Source organism: Drosophila busckii, chromosome 2R, assembly GCF_011750605.1.
Source record: "Drosophila busckii strain San Diego stock center, stock number 13000-0081.31 chromosome 2R, ASM1175060v1, whole genome shotgun sequence".
NCBI lineage: Eukaryota > Metazoa > Arthropoda > Insecta > Diptera > Drosophilidae > Drosophila > Drosophila busckii.
In genome coordinates this window covers 2,389,402-2,403,999 of record NC_046605.1, presented here as the reverse complement: position 1 = coordinate 2,403,999, position 14,598 = coordinate 2,389,402, and the positions used below count along the sequence as shown (strand labels likewise).

The following is a 14,598-nucleotide window of genomic DNA, read 5'->3' as shown; positions in this document are numbered from 1 at the left end:
AGAGTTACAACGGAGATGAAGAACGCGCCAACCATTGACTGTCAATTTACCGATCAGCTGTGGTTTGTTTACGTTTACGTTTTGCTCTACTGCCCAATAGGTGGTGCTTATGTTTACGTTTCGCTCTGAATGGCTAATAGGAATAAATTATGAATTTAAAATCCAAGTGCATTACAACAAATCTAAATTAAAGTCGGCAGTAGCCTTTGTTATATAAAATTGTGCAACGAAAGCGCCTTGTTAAGCTTACATAAGTATGTTAATCTTATATACATTTGCATTTTTGCACACAATAACAAACTAAAAGCTGTCTGCCATTTTGCCGGCATGGAAGCGGAGCATTAAATGATTTGATATAAGCTTAACCAAGCAGATTGAATGCCAGAAATAAATTTGTGAATTTATTTACTTCGTCAGGTTAGAGGTTAAGGTTAGTTAAAGCGATTACAATTCTAAATTATGAACCCATTCAGTAATATCAATATTTTTGTCAATTTGCACATTGTGGGCTTTGCTCAGCTCAAACAGTTCCCGCATTTGATGCGCCAGCTCATGATCGACCAGTTCTCCACCAACATTCGATATAGCTTGAATGAGCTCCTCATTAATTTCAGCGGTAAACATGTCACTCTGTGGCAAAGCCAATGGATCTACGAGTATCGCTAGAAAAAATGACGCAATACCAAGGGAGTGGGGCAAAAAGCGTATGTACTCCTTGAGCAAGTTCTCGCGACTGCAAATTATAAAGAATCATAAATATTTTCAGTTGCAATTATGATCCCGGGGCACAACTTACTTGAGAAAGTCAGGCAGTGGCAGCTGTGTATTTTCAATATAACTAGAAAAAAGAGCAGCACAGTAATCATCAAAGAGCTTTTCGAAATGCCTGCAACGCACGTCGGTCAGAGTGGAAAGTGACAAAAACAGGGTGAGATCTATCATGGGGGAACAGAGACGCATTGTCTGATAGTCAAACATCATAACATCCACGGGCGTATCCTTATCATACTTGTAAGCAATATTATTACGCAGATAATCACCATGACAGATAGTGGCTAAAGGCTCCTGCGGTGCCACAAGCTGTTTGCCATAGTTCATAAAGGAATGTGTCAAACTCTGATATTGGTCGAGAAAATCTTTATCCACTTGCGGTTGATAGCGACTAGTGACCTTGAGCAAGCGCTGCTGTGTTATTTCTTGCAACAAAGCAAACCTCGGATTTTCATTTTTAAAACGCGACTCTTTGAACTGGCAAGTCAACGCCTTAAACTTGTTCGCTTGCGTGTGCTTCATGGCATAGCCCAGGCCATGAAAACGACCCAGATACTGAACTATAAAATATACGTTATTATAAGTTTATTCTTAAATTGTATTTGCTTACCAGCAAGCGTAGCATGTTCAAGGCTTAGTCCGAATCTTTGCTTGGGCAACCACCAGTTGTCCACGCCAAAATCACCCAATATAATCACAGCAGCATTGGGTTGCAGCTCACTATAGTAATATTTGGGCGTAGTAAACTTGCTCTGCGACAACTGATCTATTATGGGCAGTATTTCCGTATAGAATTTTATTTCATTGCTAAATAGTTCATCAAACATTATTTCTGCATACATCTGTGGCGGTAGCTCTGGCGTTCTCTATGAAAATCAAATGCAATAGTTACACTAACCTTCACCAAGCAATGCATTGTTCAATTGATCTAACAACTGTTAGAACGTGTTATTTTTTTTAATTACTTTAACAACAAGCTTACGCTGATGCTGCACCCCAGCGTATTCAAAGTTGACCGTGGCGCGGTAGCAACGCGTCATCATAAATGCCTCCTCGACGCCAATAATTGCAATTTCAATATCAGCCACTTTAAAAGATTCCAACTGTGACTCATCAAACGCGCCTAGCAAGCGGCCGCTTTTTAGAATTTTAGGCAGAATTTCATTTGCCAGCCATTGAATTTCATGTGCTGTATCTAGTGCCATTTTATTTGCGAGTAGAATACTTTACGAACTGCACAGTTGGACAAGTGCAATGTAACTAACTGCGCGCTCTCGGTTTTTAGCTTGATCGAGTGAGCGTGATAAAATAATCGTTTGTATGTACGAAGAGCGCGCACATATCAATTTGCTAATATAATATAGAAATTTGTAGGTCTTAGATAAGCGCTCAATAACAATAAAAATAGCTTATACTTTTATTTTATTAGATAACAATAATCGTTGAGCGCCTTATCAGCCCAGGTCGACATATCTATATCATCAGCTATATGCACATGATGTTTTTGACATAGCTCATATAATTCTTTCAGCTGATGCGCTACTTCCTGATCGACCAGTTCACCACCTTTGGTCATTGCCTGTTCTATTATCTGCTGATCTGTCATATCGCTGACAAGCTCCTCCAGCGCTTCCTTGCGTGGCTCCACCATCTCTGCCAAGAAGAACGAGGCTATGGTTATGGCATAAGGCAGATGACGTACGTATTCCTTAAGCAACGTTTCACGACTGCGGAATAAATTAAAATAAAAATATGTTTACTTTGCAGCTTAGCATGGCGCTTACTTCAGATACGCGGGCAGCGACTGCTGCGCATGTTGTTTATAACTTGCAAACAAGGCGTCACCATAAGCATCAAAAAGCGCATCAAAGTGCGCGTAACGCACGTCAGCCAAAATGGAAAGTGAGAGAAAGACGCAGAGATCCACCATTGGCGAGCAGAGACGCATGGTCTGATAGTCAAACATCATGATATCCAAAGGTTCACCAAGCTCATTGTATTTATAGGCGACATTATTGCGCAGATAATCGCCGTGACAAAGCGTGGCAAGTGGTTCGCGTGGCGCCACACGCTGTCGGCCATAACTCAGATAATCGCTTGTAAGCACATAGAAATGTTCTATAAACTTTTTATCCAGCTGCGGCTGATGCTTAAAGACGGACTGCAGCATGCGCTTGTGTATAGCTTCATGCTTTAGCTGCCAGGCTGCAGGCAGCTCCGAGCGATTGAAGCGTGACTCCTTCAACTTGCTGCACAGCAGCGCAAAGCGTTGCGGCTGCTGCTGTTTTATAGCATAGCCAAAGCCATGAAATTTACCCAAGTATTTAACTATAATTTGTTTGAATGTACTTTGTTATCTTTACAGCTTAAATGCAGTCAGCTTACCTGCTATGACTGCGTGCTCTAAACTCAGGCCATATCTATCTTCGGTAATGCGCCAGCCCGCGGTGCCAAAGTCTTCCAGCACTATAAGCGCTGCCTGCGCTTGACGCTCGCTATGATAATACTTGGGTGCAGCAAAGTTGCCCTGCGCCAGTTGCTGTATCATGGGCAAAATCTCCGTATAGAAGCTTATCTCATTGTAAAACATCACATCAAACTGCAGCTTATTGTACATATCTGGCGGCAACACAGGCGATTTCTGCAAGGTCATGTTTAGTTAATGCTTATCTAATCGTCAGCTACGTGTGAGGTGGCTGGTATGTATATTAATTATATTGATAACTTACTTTAACAATCATTTTTTTTAGCGCCAGCTGGCCTGCGTATTCGAAGCGTATGCTTGCTCTATAGCATAGCGTCATCATATAGGCCTCATCGATCCCAATTGGCTCAACATCTATGCTCAGCACTTTGAAGCTGGACAGCTGCGTCTCTTCGTAATTGTCCAGCAGTCGTCCACTGCGCAGTATTTGCGGCAGCACTGAGTGCAGCCACTGCATTTCACTTGCCACATGCAGCGACATTATACAACCTTACAGCTTGCGTGCTAGCACTCGACTGCCGGCATCGGATCAGACAGCTTAATGAGCTTTAATTTCGCATTAACAACAGCAACTACGTCTGTTTGTTGTGTATGTATATTGAGGCGTATCTCTATAGCCTTGCCTTACAATTGTCTACATAGCCTGTAGTTTGATTTGAAATTCTAAATTCTCATTTTAGTACGTAGCAATGCAGCCGCGAACTTGGCAAGCAACTTACGATTTAAACACTGAGCTGAGCCAGTCGGATTCGACATCGCTGCCCATGCCTAGAATACGAGCGCATACGCATTTATCAACGGCGCCCGCTGCACAGCCAGACTATTGGAGCTTATATGCAGTTGGTGCTGAGAGGCCAAGATCGATGCATAAAAACATATCAGCGCCGCAGGAGCTTTATACAGAGACACAGCGACGCAAGCTGAAGCAGTATTATGCCGATTTGATTGCTGCGGAACGTTATCCACTGCCCTGGTGCTATCTTTGTCAGCTCTGTCCGGATGTCAGCTTGCTGAAGAGTCGCATTAAATACGCGGATACTTGTCGCAATGTTTACTGTTGGGGACCCAAGCAGCTTGGCCAGAAACTGGGACGAACATAACATTAGTCTGTTATATACGCTTATATGTCAATGTAGCTTTTCTTTAAAATACTAAATGTATTTTATAAGAGAGAAGTAGCTTTGACATATGAGTGCATAGTTCAAGCTAAACTATTTATATACTTAACCAAACAATAATAGACTAACAAGATGTAATTATAAATGCAACATGAATTATAGACGAGAAATTTCAAAATGTAACTTGTAAATTTAAATTAACAATCCTTTAAGCAGGCTCTGAAAGCTGAAAGCTCTCACTGGAACTTTAGTTTGTAAAACTTTAGTTTTAGGCAGCATACAGTTTGGGCAAGATCTCACTCCGTTTCTACTAAATAGTACCCAGCCCCAAAGCTCAATCCCAGCCAAGATGGATTCGCTGCCTGTACAAGTGACGCAGTTTACGCAAACAGAGGCGCAAGCAGAGCCGCCACCACTATGTGTGCCGCTGCTAATGGTGGATAAAGATGGCAAGAGCAGATATTGCTACCATGGCGGCAAATGCCGTTGCGCCACTTGCACACTGTTGCGTCAGCAGCAGCTGGACGAGCTGGACTCGAATCTGGATGCTTTTGTGCAGAGCAGCACCCACAAACTGGTGCCGGCCATACGCCAAGTGAAGCCCAAGCAATATCGTCTGGAGGCCACACGTACCTCGCCGGAAATGGCCAAAATGCTGCTGGACGATCATATCAGACTGCGCAAGGAGATTCCTACCTACTATTTGCCCGACAGATACTATGTGAAGGACTTCTGGCGTCTGCGCGGACCACAGGATGAGGCAACGCAAACTGAAATTGCAATTGGCAAGTTTGGCATTGATGGCTGTCCTTGTGTGGATAAACAAGTCTGCTGGGATATCTAATGTGGGGAGGATGTTTTGTAGCCTCAGGAGTGGGACTAAATTACAGTGATGCAAAATTTTACAGTCAGTGATACAAACTTTTTAAGTCAATTTTTCCTTTATATATATATCAAAATTATAAGCTTTTTAACAATATTAAAATTTAACTAAATAACTAACTAATTTATTTTGTGTGAATTTATTTTTTAGTTGCAGTTTACATCAGCATTTTATAGTTGTATTCCAAGTCTAATAAATTATTTGTTTTTTAAATTTATTTTGAACATTTTGGTTTCTCTTCTAGTCGCTGTGCTATAAAGCATGCCGAACGGCAGCTTTCGAACAACGTTTGACTCCAAATTGTGTATAAATTAAGTGCAACTAAATAAAAGCAATGTTGAATCTAAGACGCTTGGACAGCGCCAGCACAGTGGTGCGCAACACATTGCGCTGGAGGAAGCTACGCAGCATGTTGCAAGCTTCGAAACGCAGGCTATCAGATGAAGGAGCTAAACATAACCCATATGTGCACACTCACAGCTCCAATGCGCGTGTGGTGGGGGCCGAGGTGAGTGGCAACGTCAAGGTGGTGCCCGTGTCCAAGTACGGAGGCATAACGCACATAACCGTGCTGACGGGCAACAGTCTGATTGGCAAGCAGGGCGCCAAGTACGTGAAGGCAATACTGCAAAGTGCTCGCGTGCCCGTTGAGGTGGAGAGCATTGGCGTGGACGAGGGCGAGGAGTACTTCAACTCGGTGCTGCGCACACGTGCCGCTCTACACATTGACATTGTGCACGACAAGACGGAGAAGAAGAAATCCTTGCGCATTTGCAGCGATCTGGACTTGTATGTGTTTATGACAAGAGTGCGCAGCTTCAAGGGCTTCAATTGCCGTTTTCCGAATGTGGACATACAACTGATAGCGCAGAACAATATGGGACAATCGTCCGACTTGGAATACTCGCCCGTGGAGGGCATTGTCGAAGGTCTGCATGTGGTGACGCGCGAAGCCACGGAGCGCTTTCTGCGCTTTGCGCTCTCCTATGTAAGAATACGCAAACGCAAACGCGTGGTGCTGGTGCACAAGAAGAGCGAGTGGCCCGTGTCCGAGGGCATCTTTGTGGATATTGCCACCGCACTGCATCAGAAGGAGTTTCCGGAAATAGAGCTGGAGCTTATGGATCTTCATAAATGCGTGGGCCTGGTCATACTCAATCCCAACTACTTCGATGTCATACTTACCAACGATCTGTATGGCACCTTTATGGCCACTATACTAAGCGGCGTCTGCGGCGGCTCCAATCTCTTCTCATCCGTCGAAATAGGCGATCATCATGCTGTGTTCAAGCCGCTGCAGACCAAGCTGTCGCTAACAAACTACAAGAACCTAAGTCCCTATGGCATTGTGGCCACCTGCGTGGAGCTGATGCTCTATCTGGGGCACATTAACTGCGCCAGCGCATTGTGGGACCAAATGATGCGCTCCATGTGCGAGGGCATCAAAACGGCGGAATTCAAGGGCAAAGATGGCGGTGAATATGTGATTTGCAATATAATGAATCAACTGCAATGCAAAATGTTTGACGACACGGATCCAAATAAGCCCAAAGAATCAAGTTAACCATGCGTGCTAAAGCCTTGTTATATTGCCTGACGATTTTCGATAACAATTAAATTCACAGTGTGTTTGGTTATACTATATATATGTACATATATAGGCGGTATATTGGAAAACGTATGTTGCACGCGCTTTGGGGGTCAGAAGTTGCGTTTCATATTGGTGTTCTTGCGCTGGAGTGGATTGGGAGGCTGAGGGTTAGTTTTACAGCATTAGATTTTGTACTGCAAGTCGCACCTGCTCCTCCTCTGAGCGCAGATTGCCCTCGGTGCGTGATTTGATTTTCCAGTCTTCAGTAAATGTTATTAGCTCCACCACACGCTTAAAGGACACATGCTTCTTGGGCAGCGCATAGCCTTTCTTCTTCTTCTTGCCATACTTCATATAGTCATAGACAAGCTCCTCCTGTGGCTCGGCTGTCTTGATGGGCGATTGTGCTCGCGCTGGCGTCGGCGTTGCCTTGACTGGCGACTCCTTCGCCTTGAGCTTAACCAAGCTCTTGGGCTCGCTCTTAATTTTAACGTCAGCTGTCTTTTTATTGGTCATTGCCATTGTGGGTAAAAGCAAAAGAAAATTTGGTAAAACTATTATAATTTATAGTCGCTCAAAATTGTTTCTGTTAATACTGAGCTTCAAAGCAAAAAGCTCTAGATTTATGCTTAAGCATAAAGATTTATAGTAAAAAAGTAAATGAAATTGTTTAAACAAGTATGTAGCATCGCTCATCATTATGTGCTTTTTAAGTGCCATAAAGCTTAACAGCAAAAGGACAGCAAAAAAGCAACTGTTGTAAACAACTACGTAAAATATATATTTAGCAACGATTCTAACATTTTAACCAAACGTATAATGGGCAATAAATGTTTGCCCGAATATTGTAGCATATTTGCAGGCGCCAAATCACACAGCCACACACACATGGAGCTAAAAACAGACAGACAAAAGCAAAAATAATTAATTGGTTACATGCGTAGACTCCAGTTGATACTTTATCATCATGCAAATTGCCTTTTCCTGCATAACAATGTTAATAAGGACAATAAAAGAATAAGCTGAAGCACAAACAAACAACAAGTAAAAAGGTATTGTGCACGACTACGAAATACGCTACTTAAACTGAGTCTGAGGGTCTTTTCAGGCAACAATAAATAAATTGTACATAAGCTGCAGTCAATTCTTTATCAAATGGTCTGCTGATGAGCAGCACAATAACTTTAAACATTTAATTTTTAGTCGTAGGGTATAACTGCAGTGTTAACTAGTCACCCCCGCGCTTGCAGCTTATATTACACCCCCGGCCAAAGCAAAGAGCTTGGACTCTTTGACCCACAAACTCCCAATGCATACACATAAGTTATTTTTCCAACATAATTGTAGCAGTTTATTTCTACGCTATGAAAAGCCAAGATATTGTTTTTATTGTATTTTTGATAGAAAATTTACATTATAACTTAAAAATAAGTGTACGAATGAATTACACTTGCTGCTCCTACAAGATACGAACAGTGTAGAGAACCTCTTCATTTATCTCCGGGTAAATCCGTAGCTTGGACATGAGGTTTCTGCACATCATTGAAAAGGACGTCATCCACATCTCAATATAAGCAATGATGAGATCCGTAAAGAACTCCAAGTCCGGCCTGCTCTCAATTGCAGTCAAATAAATGCACATTTCTAGTTGCCCTAGTTGTCGTACTTGCTGCTTCAAAGGCTTCCTGTACAATGTTTTCAAGTTGCTGCTGCCAAAATAACAACACTCCGCTTCACTTCCACTGATTGTTGAGGCAGTCCTGTTGCTGCAGCTTCGTGTCCGGGATGAAAACATTGCCGAAATCGAGATAACTTTCTGTATTGGGACATGCGCAATGGAAACCACACAACTTCCATTAAACTCCACTGCGAAAAAATGTTCATACTATATTTAAAAACAAACAGCTATCTAAAAACTCTACTGCATTTTTACTTTTATTATAACTCTACTGAATCTTATCCAAACCAATTAAAAAGCAACCAAAGGTTGTTTGTCTTGTACATCAACAATCAAAGGTTGTTTGTTTTGTACATCAACAACCATTGGTTGCTTGTACATCAACAACCGAAAGTTGTTTGTTTGTACATCAGTAACCAATGGTTATTTGGCCAACCAATTGTTGGTCTAATTATGAAAAGAACTAAGTTCAAATTGAATGTAACAGTTCAATTTGAATTAGGTAAAACTGATGGCTAGATGATAGGTAAGTATGGTGGATGGACAGGGTAAGTGAGGTAAGTATTTTCACATTGGCAGACAGCAGCGAAGACCGCTCTCAACTGGAGGAAGAAATAGTTACATCAATATCAATAGATTGTTAAATCAATACCCAACGGTTGCGTTCAAAGCGCTTTGAAAGGCTGAAACTCAACGAAATGGCGATCGATTTCAATGTTCACTGGCTTCTTAGATTCTTGATATACATCTCAACTAAACCGCATTGAAATTTAAATTATTAAACATTTATTTGGCGAAGTTATGAACAAAATAGTAAACAAACAAGACATATTTCAGTGAAATATCGCACTTTGATAAGCCGTAATTCAGCGAAATTGTATCCGATGTTCGGAGTTCCCATGCTTGTTTAACTCGTGAGATGCAATACAGGAATAAAACTTGCATTCAAACCGAAAGTCTACGATATTGATATTTTCGGCAAAACGTGATGTAACCCCGTAACTTTTTCCAAAAAGATGCCGTCTTCATTTCTGGATCACTTTCTTTTGCTGTAATTTACTCATTGAGATACTAAATACAACAATGCTGTTGTTTCGAATCGAATAAAAAAATTGTTTTGAACATAGTTATGGCAACAAACCAGCTAAGATAACTTTTTGTTTAATTTCAACCTTTGCAAGCTATAACTCAGCTAAAAATAATCCGATGCAAATGCTTTATACGTCATAGAAAGCACAATTAAAATGAGCAGAAAAATGTATGTAAAAATTTTTTGGCGAAGTTATGACAAAAATAGTAAACAAACAAGTCAAATTTTTGTGAAATATCGCACCACGTTGATAAGCCGTAATTCAGCGAAAATGCATCCGATTTCGGAGTTCCATGCCTTGTTAGACTCGTGAGATGCATAAAAATAAAACTGCATTCAATAAATTTAAGGCTATTCAATTCAATTACTATAATTTTTAAAATATGTTGTAACCCCCTGTCAGATTTTTTCCAAAAATGATCTTTGGTCTTCATTCTTATCACTTTCTAACTTTGAGAAGCAATACTCAGCCAAAAAAAATCGACTAAGAGTGGGTTTTTGCTAATTTACTCAATGAATACTAAATAAACATATGTGTTGTGTCTCGTTCAATAAAATTGTTTTTGACAATAGTATGGCAACAAAAAACAATTGCTGAAGAATAACTGTTTTGTTTAATTTCAAGCTTTGCAAAAGCTATAACTCAGCTAAAAAAAATTCCGATCCATATGCCTTATACGTCAATACGTTGGCGTAAAAGCACAATTAAATGAGTTATAAGATTGTATGATAAAAAATTATTTGGCGAAGTTTTTGGACAAAATAGTAAACAAACAAACAAGTACAAACAAATGCCACCCCTTTGTATATCTATCTAACTTTCTCCCTAGTAGCGTTTTTTTTATACTATCCTTGTTTAGACTCGTCGAGATGCATAAGAATATAAACTCCATTCAACTGAAGTCCACGATTCCAATATTATTGGCAAAAAACGTGATGTATACCCCTGTAATTTTTGCCAAAAATGATGCCGTCTTCATTTCTTATCACTTTTCTAACTTTGAGAAGCAATATCTCAGCCAAAAAAAATCGGACTGAAGAGTGTTTTGGCTTAATTTACTCATGAGATACTAAATAAACACATGCTATTGTGTTCGATCAATAAAAAATTGTTTTTGACATAGTTATGGCAACAAAACCAATGCTGAAGAGTAACTTTTTGTTTAATTTCAAGCTTTGCAAAGCTATAACTCAGCTAAAAAAAAATCCGATCTAAATGCTGTATACGTCTATACGTTGGCGTGAAAAGCACAATTAAAATGAGTATAGAGCTATTGGGAAAAATTATTTGGCGAAGGTATGAACAAAATAGTAAACAACCAAGACAATTCTCTGTGAAATATCGCACTTTGATAAGCCGTTTCAGCGAAATTGTATCCGATTTCGGAGTTCCTGCCTTGTAGACCTCGTGAGATGCATAGAATAAAACTGCAATTCAAAACGACCTGGAAAGTCTACGATTTTTCGATATTTTGGCAAAAAACATGAACTGTAACCCCTGTAATTTTTGCCAAAAAATATGCCGTCTCATTTCTTATCACTTTTAACTTTGAGGCGAGCTATACTCTCAAGCCAAAAAAAATCGACTGAAGAGCTGATTTGGCTTAATTTATTCATGAGATACTAAAATAAACATATGCTGTTTGTGTTCGATAAATAAAAATTGTTTTTGACATGTTATGTGCAACAAAACCAAATGCTGAAGATAACTTTATTGTTTAATTTCAAGCTTGCAAGGCTATAACTCAGCTAAAAAAATCCGATTCTAAATGCTGTATACGTCTATACGTTGGCGTGAAAAGCACAATTAAAATAAGCATAAATATGTATGATATAAAAATTATATTTTGCGAAGTTATGAACAAAATAGTAAACAAACAGACAGCTTTGTTTGGCAAATAATTGAACTCTAATAATTGCAAGTTACATGTTATTGTATCCATTCGGAGTTCCATGCCTTGTCTAGACTCGTGAGATGTCATAAGAATAAAACTGCATTCGAACTTGAAAGTCTACGATGTTCGATATTTTGGCAAAAAACATGATGTAACCCCTGTAAAAAATTATGTCGTCTTCATTTCTTATCACTTTCAAACTTTGAGAAGCTATATCTCAGACAAAAAAAAAATCGGACTGAAGAGTTTTTAGCTAAATCTAAGAATACTAAATACAACATATGCTGTTGTGTTCGATAAATAAAAAATTGTTTTTGAAATAGTTTTCAAAAATACTTAATCTGCCAACTAACTTTTGTTTTAATTTCAAGCTTACAAAAGTATAACTCAGCTAAAAAAAATCCGATGCTAATGCTTTATACGTCTATACGTTGGCTGTGAAAAGCACAATGAAAATGAGTATAAGATTGTATGATAAAAATTATTTGGCGGAGTTATGAACAAAATAGTAAACAACCAAACAACTTTCTGTGAAATATCGCACTTTGAATAAGCCGTAATTCAGCGAAATTGTATCCCGAGTTTCGGAGTTCATGCTTGTTAGACTCCCGTGAATGCCATAAGAAAAATGCATTCAAGACTCTGGAAAGTCTAACGATTTCGATATTTTGCAAAAAATCATGATGTAACCCTGTACAATTTTGCCACAAAATGATGCCGTCTTCATTTCTTATCAATTTCTAACTTTGAGAAGCTATATCTCAGCCAAAAAAAATCGCAATGAAGTGTTTTTAGGCTTAATTTACTCATGAGATACTAAATAAACATATGCTGTTGTGTTCAATAAATAAAAAAATGTTTTTGACATAGTTATGGCAACAAAACCAATGCTGAAGAGTATATTTTTGTTTAATTTCAAACTGTGCAAAGCTATAACTCAGCTAAAAAAATCCGATCTAAATGCTCTATACGTCTATATTTTGGCGTGGAAAGCACAATTAAAATGAGTATAAGATTGTATGATATATAATCGCAGATTTGATAGACTTAATTCCGCGAAAATTGTATCGCGATTTCGAGCTCCATAGCCTTGTTAGACCTCGTGAGATGATTGTAAAGATGCAACTTTCTGTTTATCATCAATACGCGCATAACGCAGCAACGCATTTAATAATCGGATTTTTTTGTAGAAAGTCAACTCTAAAAACCCAAAGCAGCCAACCTGATTGTGTTAGAAATGAATTACATTAGTAACAAAAGGTTGTTACATTAAGAACAAAAAACCAACGCAGTTGCCTTTATAAAAATTTGAAAGGACGAACTGAAGGAACAAATAGAATTACATCAAAAACAAATAGTTGTTGCATATTTATTTTTTTATTTACCAAACTTTGGTTCTTTATTTCTATAACGTTTTTATTTGACAAGAATCCTTAACAGCAGTGCAAAAAAGCAAAAGCAGTCTTAAGACTTTACAATTTAAGTTTATACTTAGCTATTTTAATGACCTTTCTTTCTCTATATGCATAATGACAGTCAGGACGCTAACTGTCGCGTATTGACTGCAAGACAGCAGCAGTTGTAGTAGAGAAAAGGACTACAAAACTCAGCTAAAAGAGACTACTCGACAGAGGCTGAGTGTTGGCTTATAGCATGGGCCATATGTTGTTTTGGGTTGAAGTGCTCAGAGAGTGGAGAGTACAACATATGGTCAGTAGACAACGGGCGGCACAAAGAAGTTCAACAGCAATTTAATTGATGTGCCAGCCAAGTAGCCGGTAGCTCATCCTCGACTCGGCAACCCCAACCCCTAAACACACGCGCTGTCTCGCTTGCACGCGCTTGTGTGCTCTTGAGCGTGAAAGTCACAAATTATAGAAAAAAAAAAAACAGAGAGAGATCACATAGCATGATAGCGGCAATTTGGCAAGCTATGACGCGTGCCTGGCCAAGTAGTAGGCGTAAGCAAGCGAGGCAGCAATAGAGCGAGCGAGCGAGAGAGGGAGACCGTGCAGAGTTCTAACCCCTAAATGTGTGCAAGAGAGAGGGGTGCGCGATCCTTGATATGTTAATGATGAAGATCCTGCGCCAGCGCAAGGGGCAAAGGGTCATTTGCGGATAGCCTTACAAAAACTTGGTCAGCACAGCGGTAAAAATATTTGTGTTAGCTCAATGCCGATGCAACGACAGCAACAGCAGCAGCACCAGCAGCAACAGAGGGGTGGCTTTACGTTGGTGCAGCTCGTGCCACTCACGCGTCAGTTCCATTGAAAGTTTCGAGCTGTGCGGCAGCATGAGCAACTATTACTCTTCCGAGGAGGACAACAGCTCGCTATATTTGGGCAGTCCGAACTTTAATCTAACGCTGCTCACCAATGGCAACCAGCAACAGCAGCATCAGCAGTACGGGCAAGGCATCTATCTAACACCAGACTGGCAATTTCTGGATCAGACTTTGGAGCAGTCAACTTCACACTATGACAATCAGACTACACTGCCGTCGGAGTCCACAGCGCAGCAGCTCAAGAAACGCAAGAGTAGCGGCAGCGGTAGCGTCAGCATCAGCGGCTCAACTGCATCCAGCTTGAGTCCTACGGTGCGGAAACGGCGACGCCAAGCGGCCAATGCACGCGAGCGCAAGCGCATGAACGGACTCAACGAAGCCTTTGATCGGCTGCGTGAGGTGGTGCCAGCGCCCTCCATAGATCAGAAGCTGTCCAAGTTCGAAACACTGCAAATGGCTCAGAGCTATATAAGCGCTTTATGCGATCTGCTCGAGCATAATGGTGAGGATGGTGAAGATCTGGATGCTACTTCGTATACGCTCTTTGACGAAAACAGTTTTCAGCTGCAACATTAATAAGCAAAGAAATATTAATATTTATATTAAGCGTTAAATTAAGAGTTAAGACTTTGTGATGAAAAACATTTAAAAATACATAAGCAAAAGTAAAAGTGAACAACGTTGCAATTAAATTACAGCAGCACATTAAAATCAATTGAACATGGGCTATGCTTCAGTGCACATGAGCAGCGCTCATAAATTAATTATAAAAAGTTCATTGATAGTTAAAACAATAAGTTGGG

At 40.0% G+C, this 14,598-nt stretch overlaps 7 protein-coding genes across 7 annotated transcripts; 4 read left to right on the top strand and 3 right to left on the bottom strand.

The window, feature by feature from the left end:
* Positions 1–373: 373 nt before the first annotated feature.
* Positions 374–2,068, bottom strand: LOC108597264. The gene is made up of 4 exons (XM_017983722.2): positions 1,737–2,068; positions 1,382–1,637; positions 797–1,331; positions 374–733 (listed from the first exon to the last, which is right to left on the bottom strand). Exons 1-4 carry the CDS (start codon positions 1,974–1,976, stop codon positions 445–447), a joined length of 1,320 nt encoding a protein of 439 aa, XP_017839211.1. The 5' UTR covers positions 1,977–2,068; the 3' UTR covers positions 374–444.
* Positions 2,069–2,152: 84 nt separating this feature from the next.
* LOC108597263 lies at positions 2,153–3,791 on the bottom strand. Its single transcript, XM_017983720.1, has 4 exons — positions 3,501–3,791; positions 3,157–3,412; positions 2,556–3,099; positions 2,153–2,498 (listed from the first exon to the last, which is right to left on the bottom strand). Exons 1-4 carry the CDS (start codon positions 3,735–3,737, stop codon positions 2,189–2,191), a joined length of 1,347 nt encoding a protein of 448 aa, XP_017839209.1. The 5' UTR covers positions 3,738–3,791; the 3' UTR covers positions 2,153–2,188.
* Positions 3,768–4,550, top strand: LOC108597266. Its single transcript, XM_017983724.1, has 2 exons — positions 3,768–3,845; positions 3,937–4,550. The coding sequence occupies exons 1-2, from the start codon at positions 3,798–3,800 to the stop codon at positions 4,354–4,356; spliced, it is 468 nt and encodes a 155-aa protein (XP_017839213.1). The 5' UTR covers positions 3,768–3,797; the 3' UTR covers positions 4,357–4,550.
* An 84-nt stretch (positions 4,551–4,634) lies between these two features.
* On the top strand, positions 4,635–5,333 carry LOC108597265. Its single transcript, XM_017983723.2, has one exon. The coding sequence runs from the start codon at positions 4,724–4,726 to the stop codon at positions 5,216–5,218; it is 495 nt and encodes a 164-aa protein (XP_017839212.1). The 5' UTR covers positions 4,635–4,723; the 3' UTR covers positions 5,219–5,333.
* A 143-nt stretch (positions 5,334–5,476) lies between these two features.
* Positions 5,477–6,894, top strand: LOC108595295 (isocitrate dehydrogenase [NAD] subunit 1, mitochondrial). The gene has a single exon (XM_017980507.1). The coding sequence runs from the start codon at positions 5,592–5,594 to the stop codon at positions 6,819–6,821; it is 1,230 nt and encodes a 409-aa protein (XP_017835996.1). The 5' UTR covers positions 5,477–5,591; the 3' UTR covers positions 6,822–6,894.
* LOC108595296 lies at positions 6,887–7,443 on the bottom strand. The gene is made up of 2 exons (XM_017980508.1): positions 7,056–7,443; positions 6,887–6,991 (listed from the first exon to the last, which is right to left on the bottom strand). The coding sequence occupies exons 1-2, from the start codon at positions 7,368–7,370 to the stop codon at positions 6,959–6,961; spliced, it is 348 nt and encodes a 115-aa protein (XP_017835997.1). The 5' UTR covers positions 7,371–7,443; the 3' UTR covers positions 6,887–6,958.
* A 6,218-nt stretch (positions 7,444–13,661) lies between these two features.
* Positions 13,662–14,371, top strand: LOC108594933 (basic helix-loop-helix transcription factor amos). Its single transcript, XM_017980067.2, has one exon. The coding sequence runs from the start codon at positions 13,805–13,807 to the stop codon at positions 14,369–14,371; it is 567 nt and encodes a 188-aa protein (XP_017835556.1). The 5' UTR covers positions 13,662–13,804.
* The last annotated feature ends 227 nt before the right edge of the window (positions 14,372–14,598 follow it).

Bases quoted from the DNA above. Each gene is read 5' to 3' on its own strand.
- LOC108594933 (XM_017980067.2), top strand. From the start codon at position 13,805: ATGAGCAACTATTACTCTTCCGAGGAGGACAACAGCTCGCTATATTTG.
- LOC108595296 (XM_017980508.1), bottom strand. From the start codon at position 7,370: ATGGCAATGACCAATAAAAAGACAGCTGACGTTAAAATTAAGAGCGAG. The intron at 6,992-7,055 runs GTGCGACTTGCA...AATCCACTCCAG, and splicing joins TGCGCTCAGAGGAGGAGCAG to CGCAAGAACACCAATATGAA.
- LOC108595295 (XM_017980507.1), top strand. From the start codon at position 5,592: ATGTTGAATCTAAGACGCTTGGACAGCGCCAGCACAGTGGTGCGCAAC.
- LOC108597263 (XM_017983720.1), bottom strand. From the start codon at position 3,737: ATGTCGCTGCATGTGGCAAGTGAAATGCAGTGGCTGCACTCAGTGCTG. The intron at 3,413-3,500 runs GTAAGTTATCAA...ATGACCTTGCAG, and splicing joins TAAAAAAAATGATTGTTAAA to AAATCGCCTGTGTTGCCGCC. The intron at 2,499-2,555 runs GTAAGCGCCATG...TTTATTCCGCAG, and splicing joins TCGCTGCCCGCGTATCTGAA to TCGTGAAACGTTGCTTAAGG.
- LOC108597266 (XM_017983724.1), top strand. From the start codon at position 3,798: ATGAGCTTTAATTTCGCATTAACAACAGCAACTACGTCTGTTTGTTGT. The intron at 3,846-3,936 runs GTATGTATATTG...TTCTCATTTTAG, and splicing joins CAACTACGTCTGTTTGTTGT to TACGTAGCAATGCAGCCGCG.
- LOC108597264 (XM_017983722.2), bottom strand. From the start codon at position 1,976: ATGGCACTAGATACAGCACATGAAATTCAATGGCTGGCAAATGAAATT. The intron at 1,332-1,381 runs GTAAGCAAATAC...TATATTTTATAG, and splicing joins TGAACATGCTACGCTTGCTG to TTCAGTATCTGGGTCGTTTT. The intron at 734-796 runs GTAAGTTGTGCC...TATAATTTGCAG, and splicing joins CCACTGCCTGACTTTCTCAA to TCGCGAGAACTTGCTCAAGG.
- LOC108597265 (XM_017983723.2), top strand. From the start codon at position 4,724: ATGGATTCGCTGCCTGTACAAGTGACGCAGTTTACGCAAACAGAGGCG.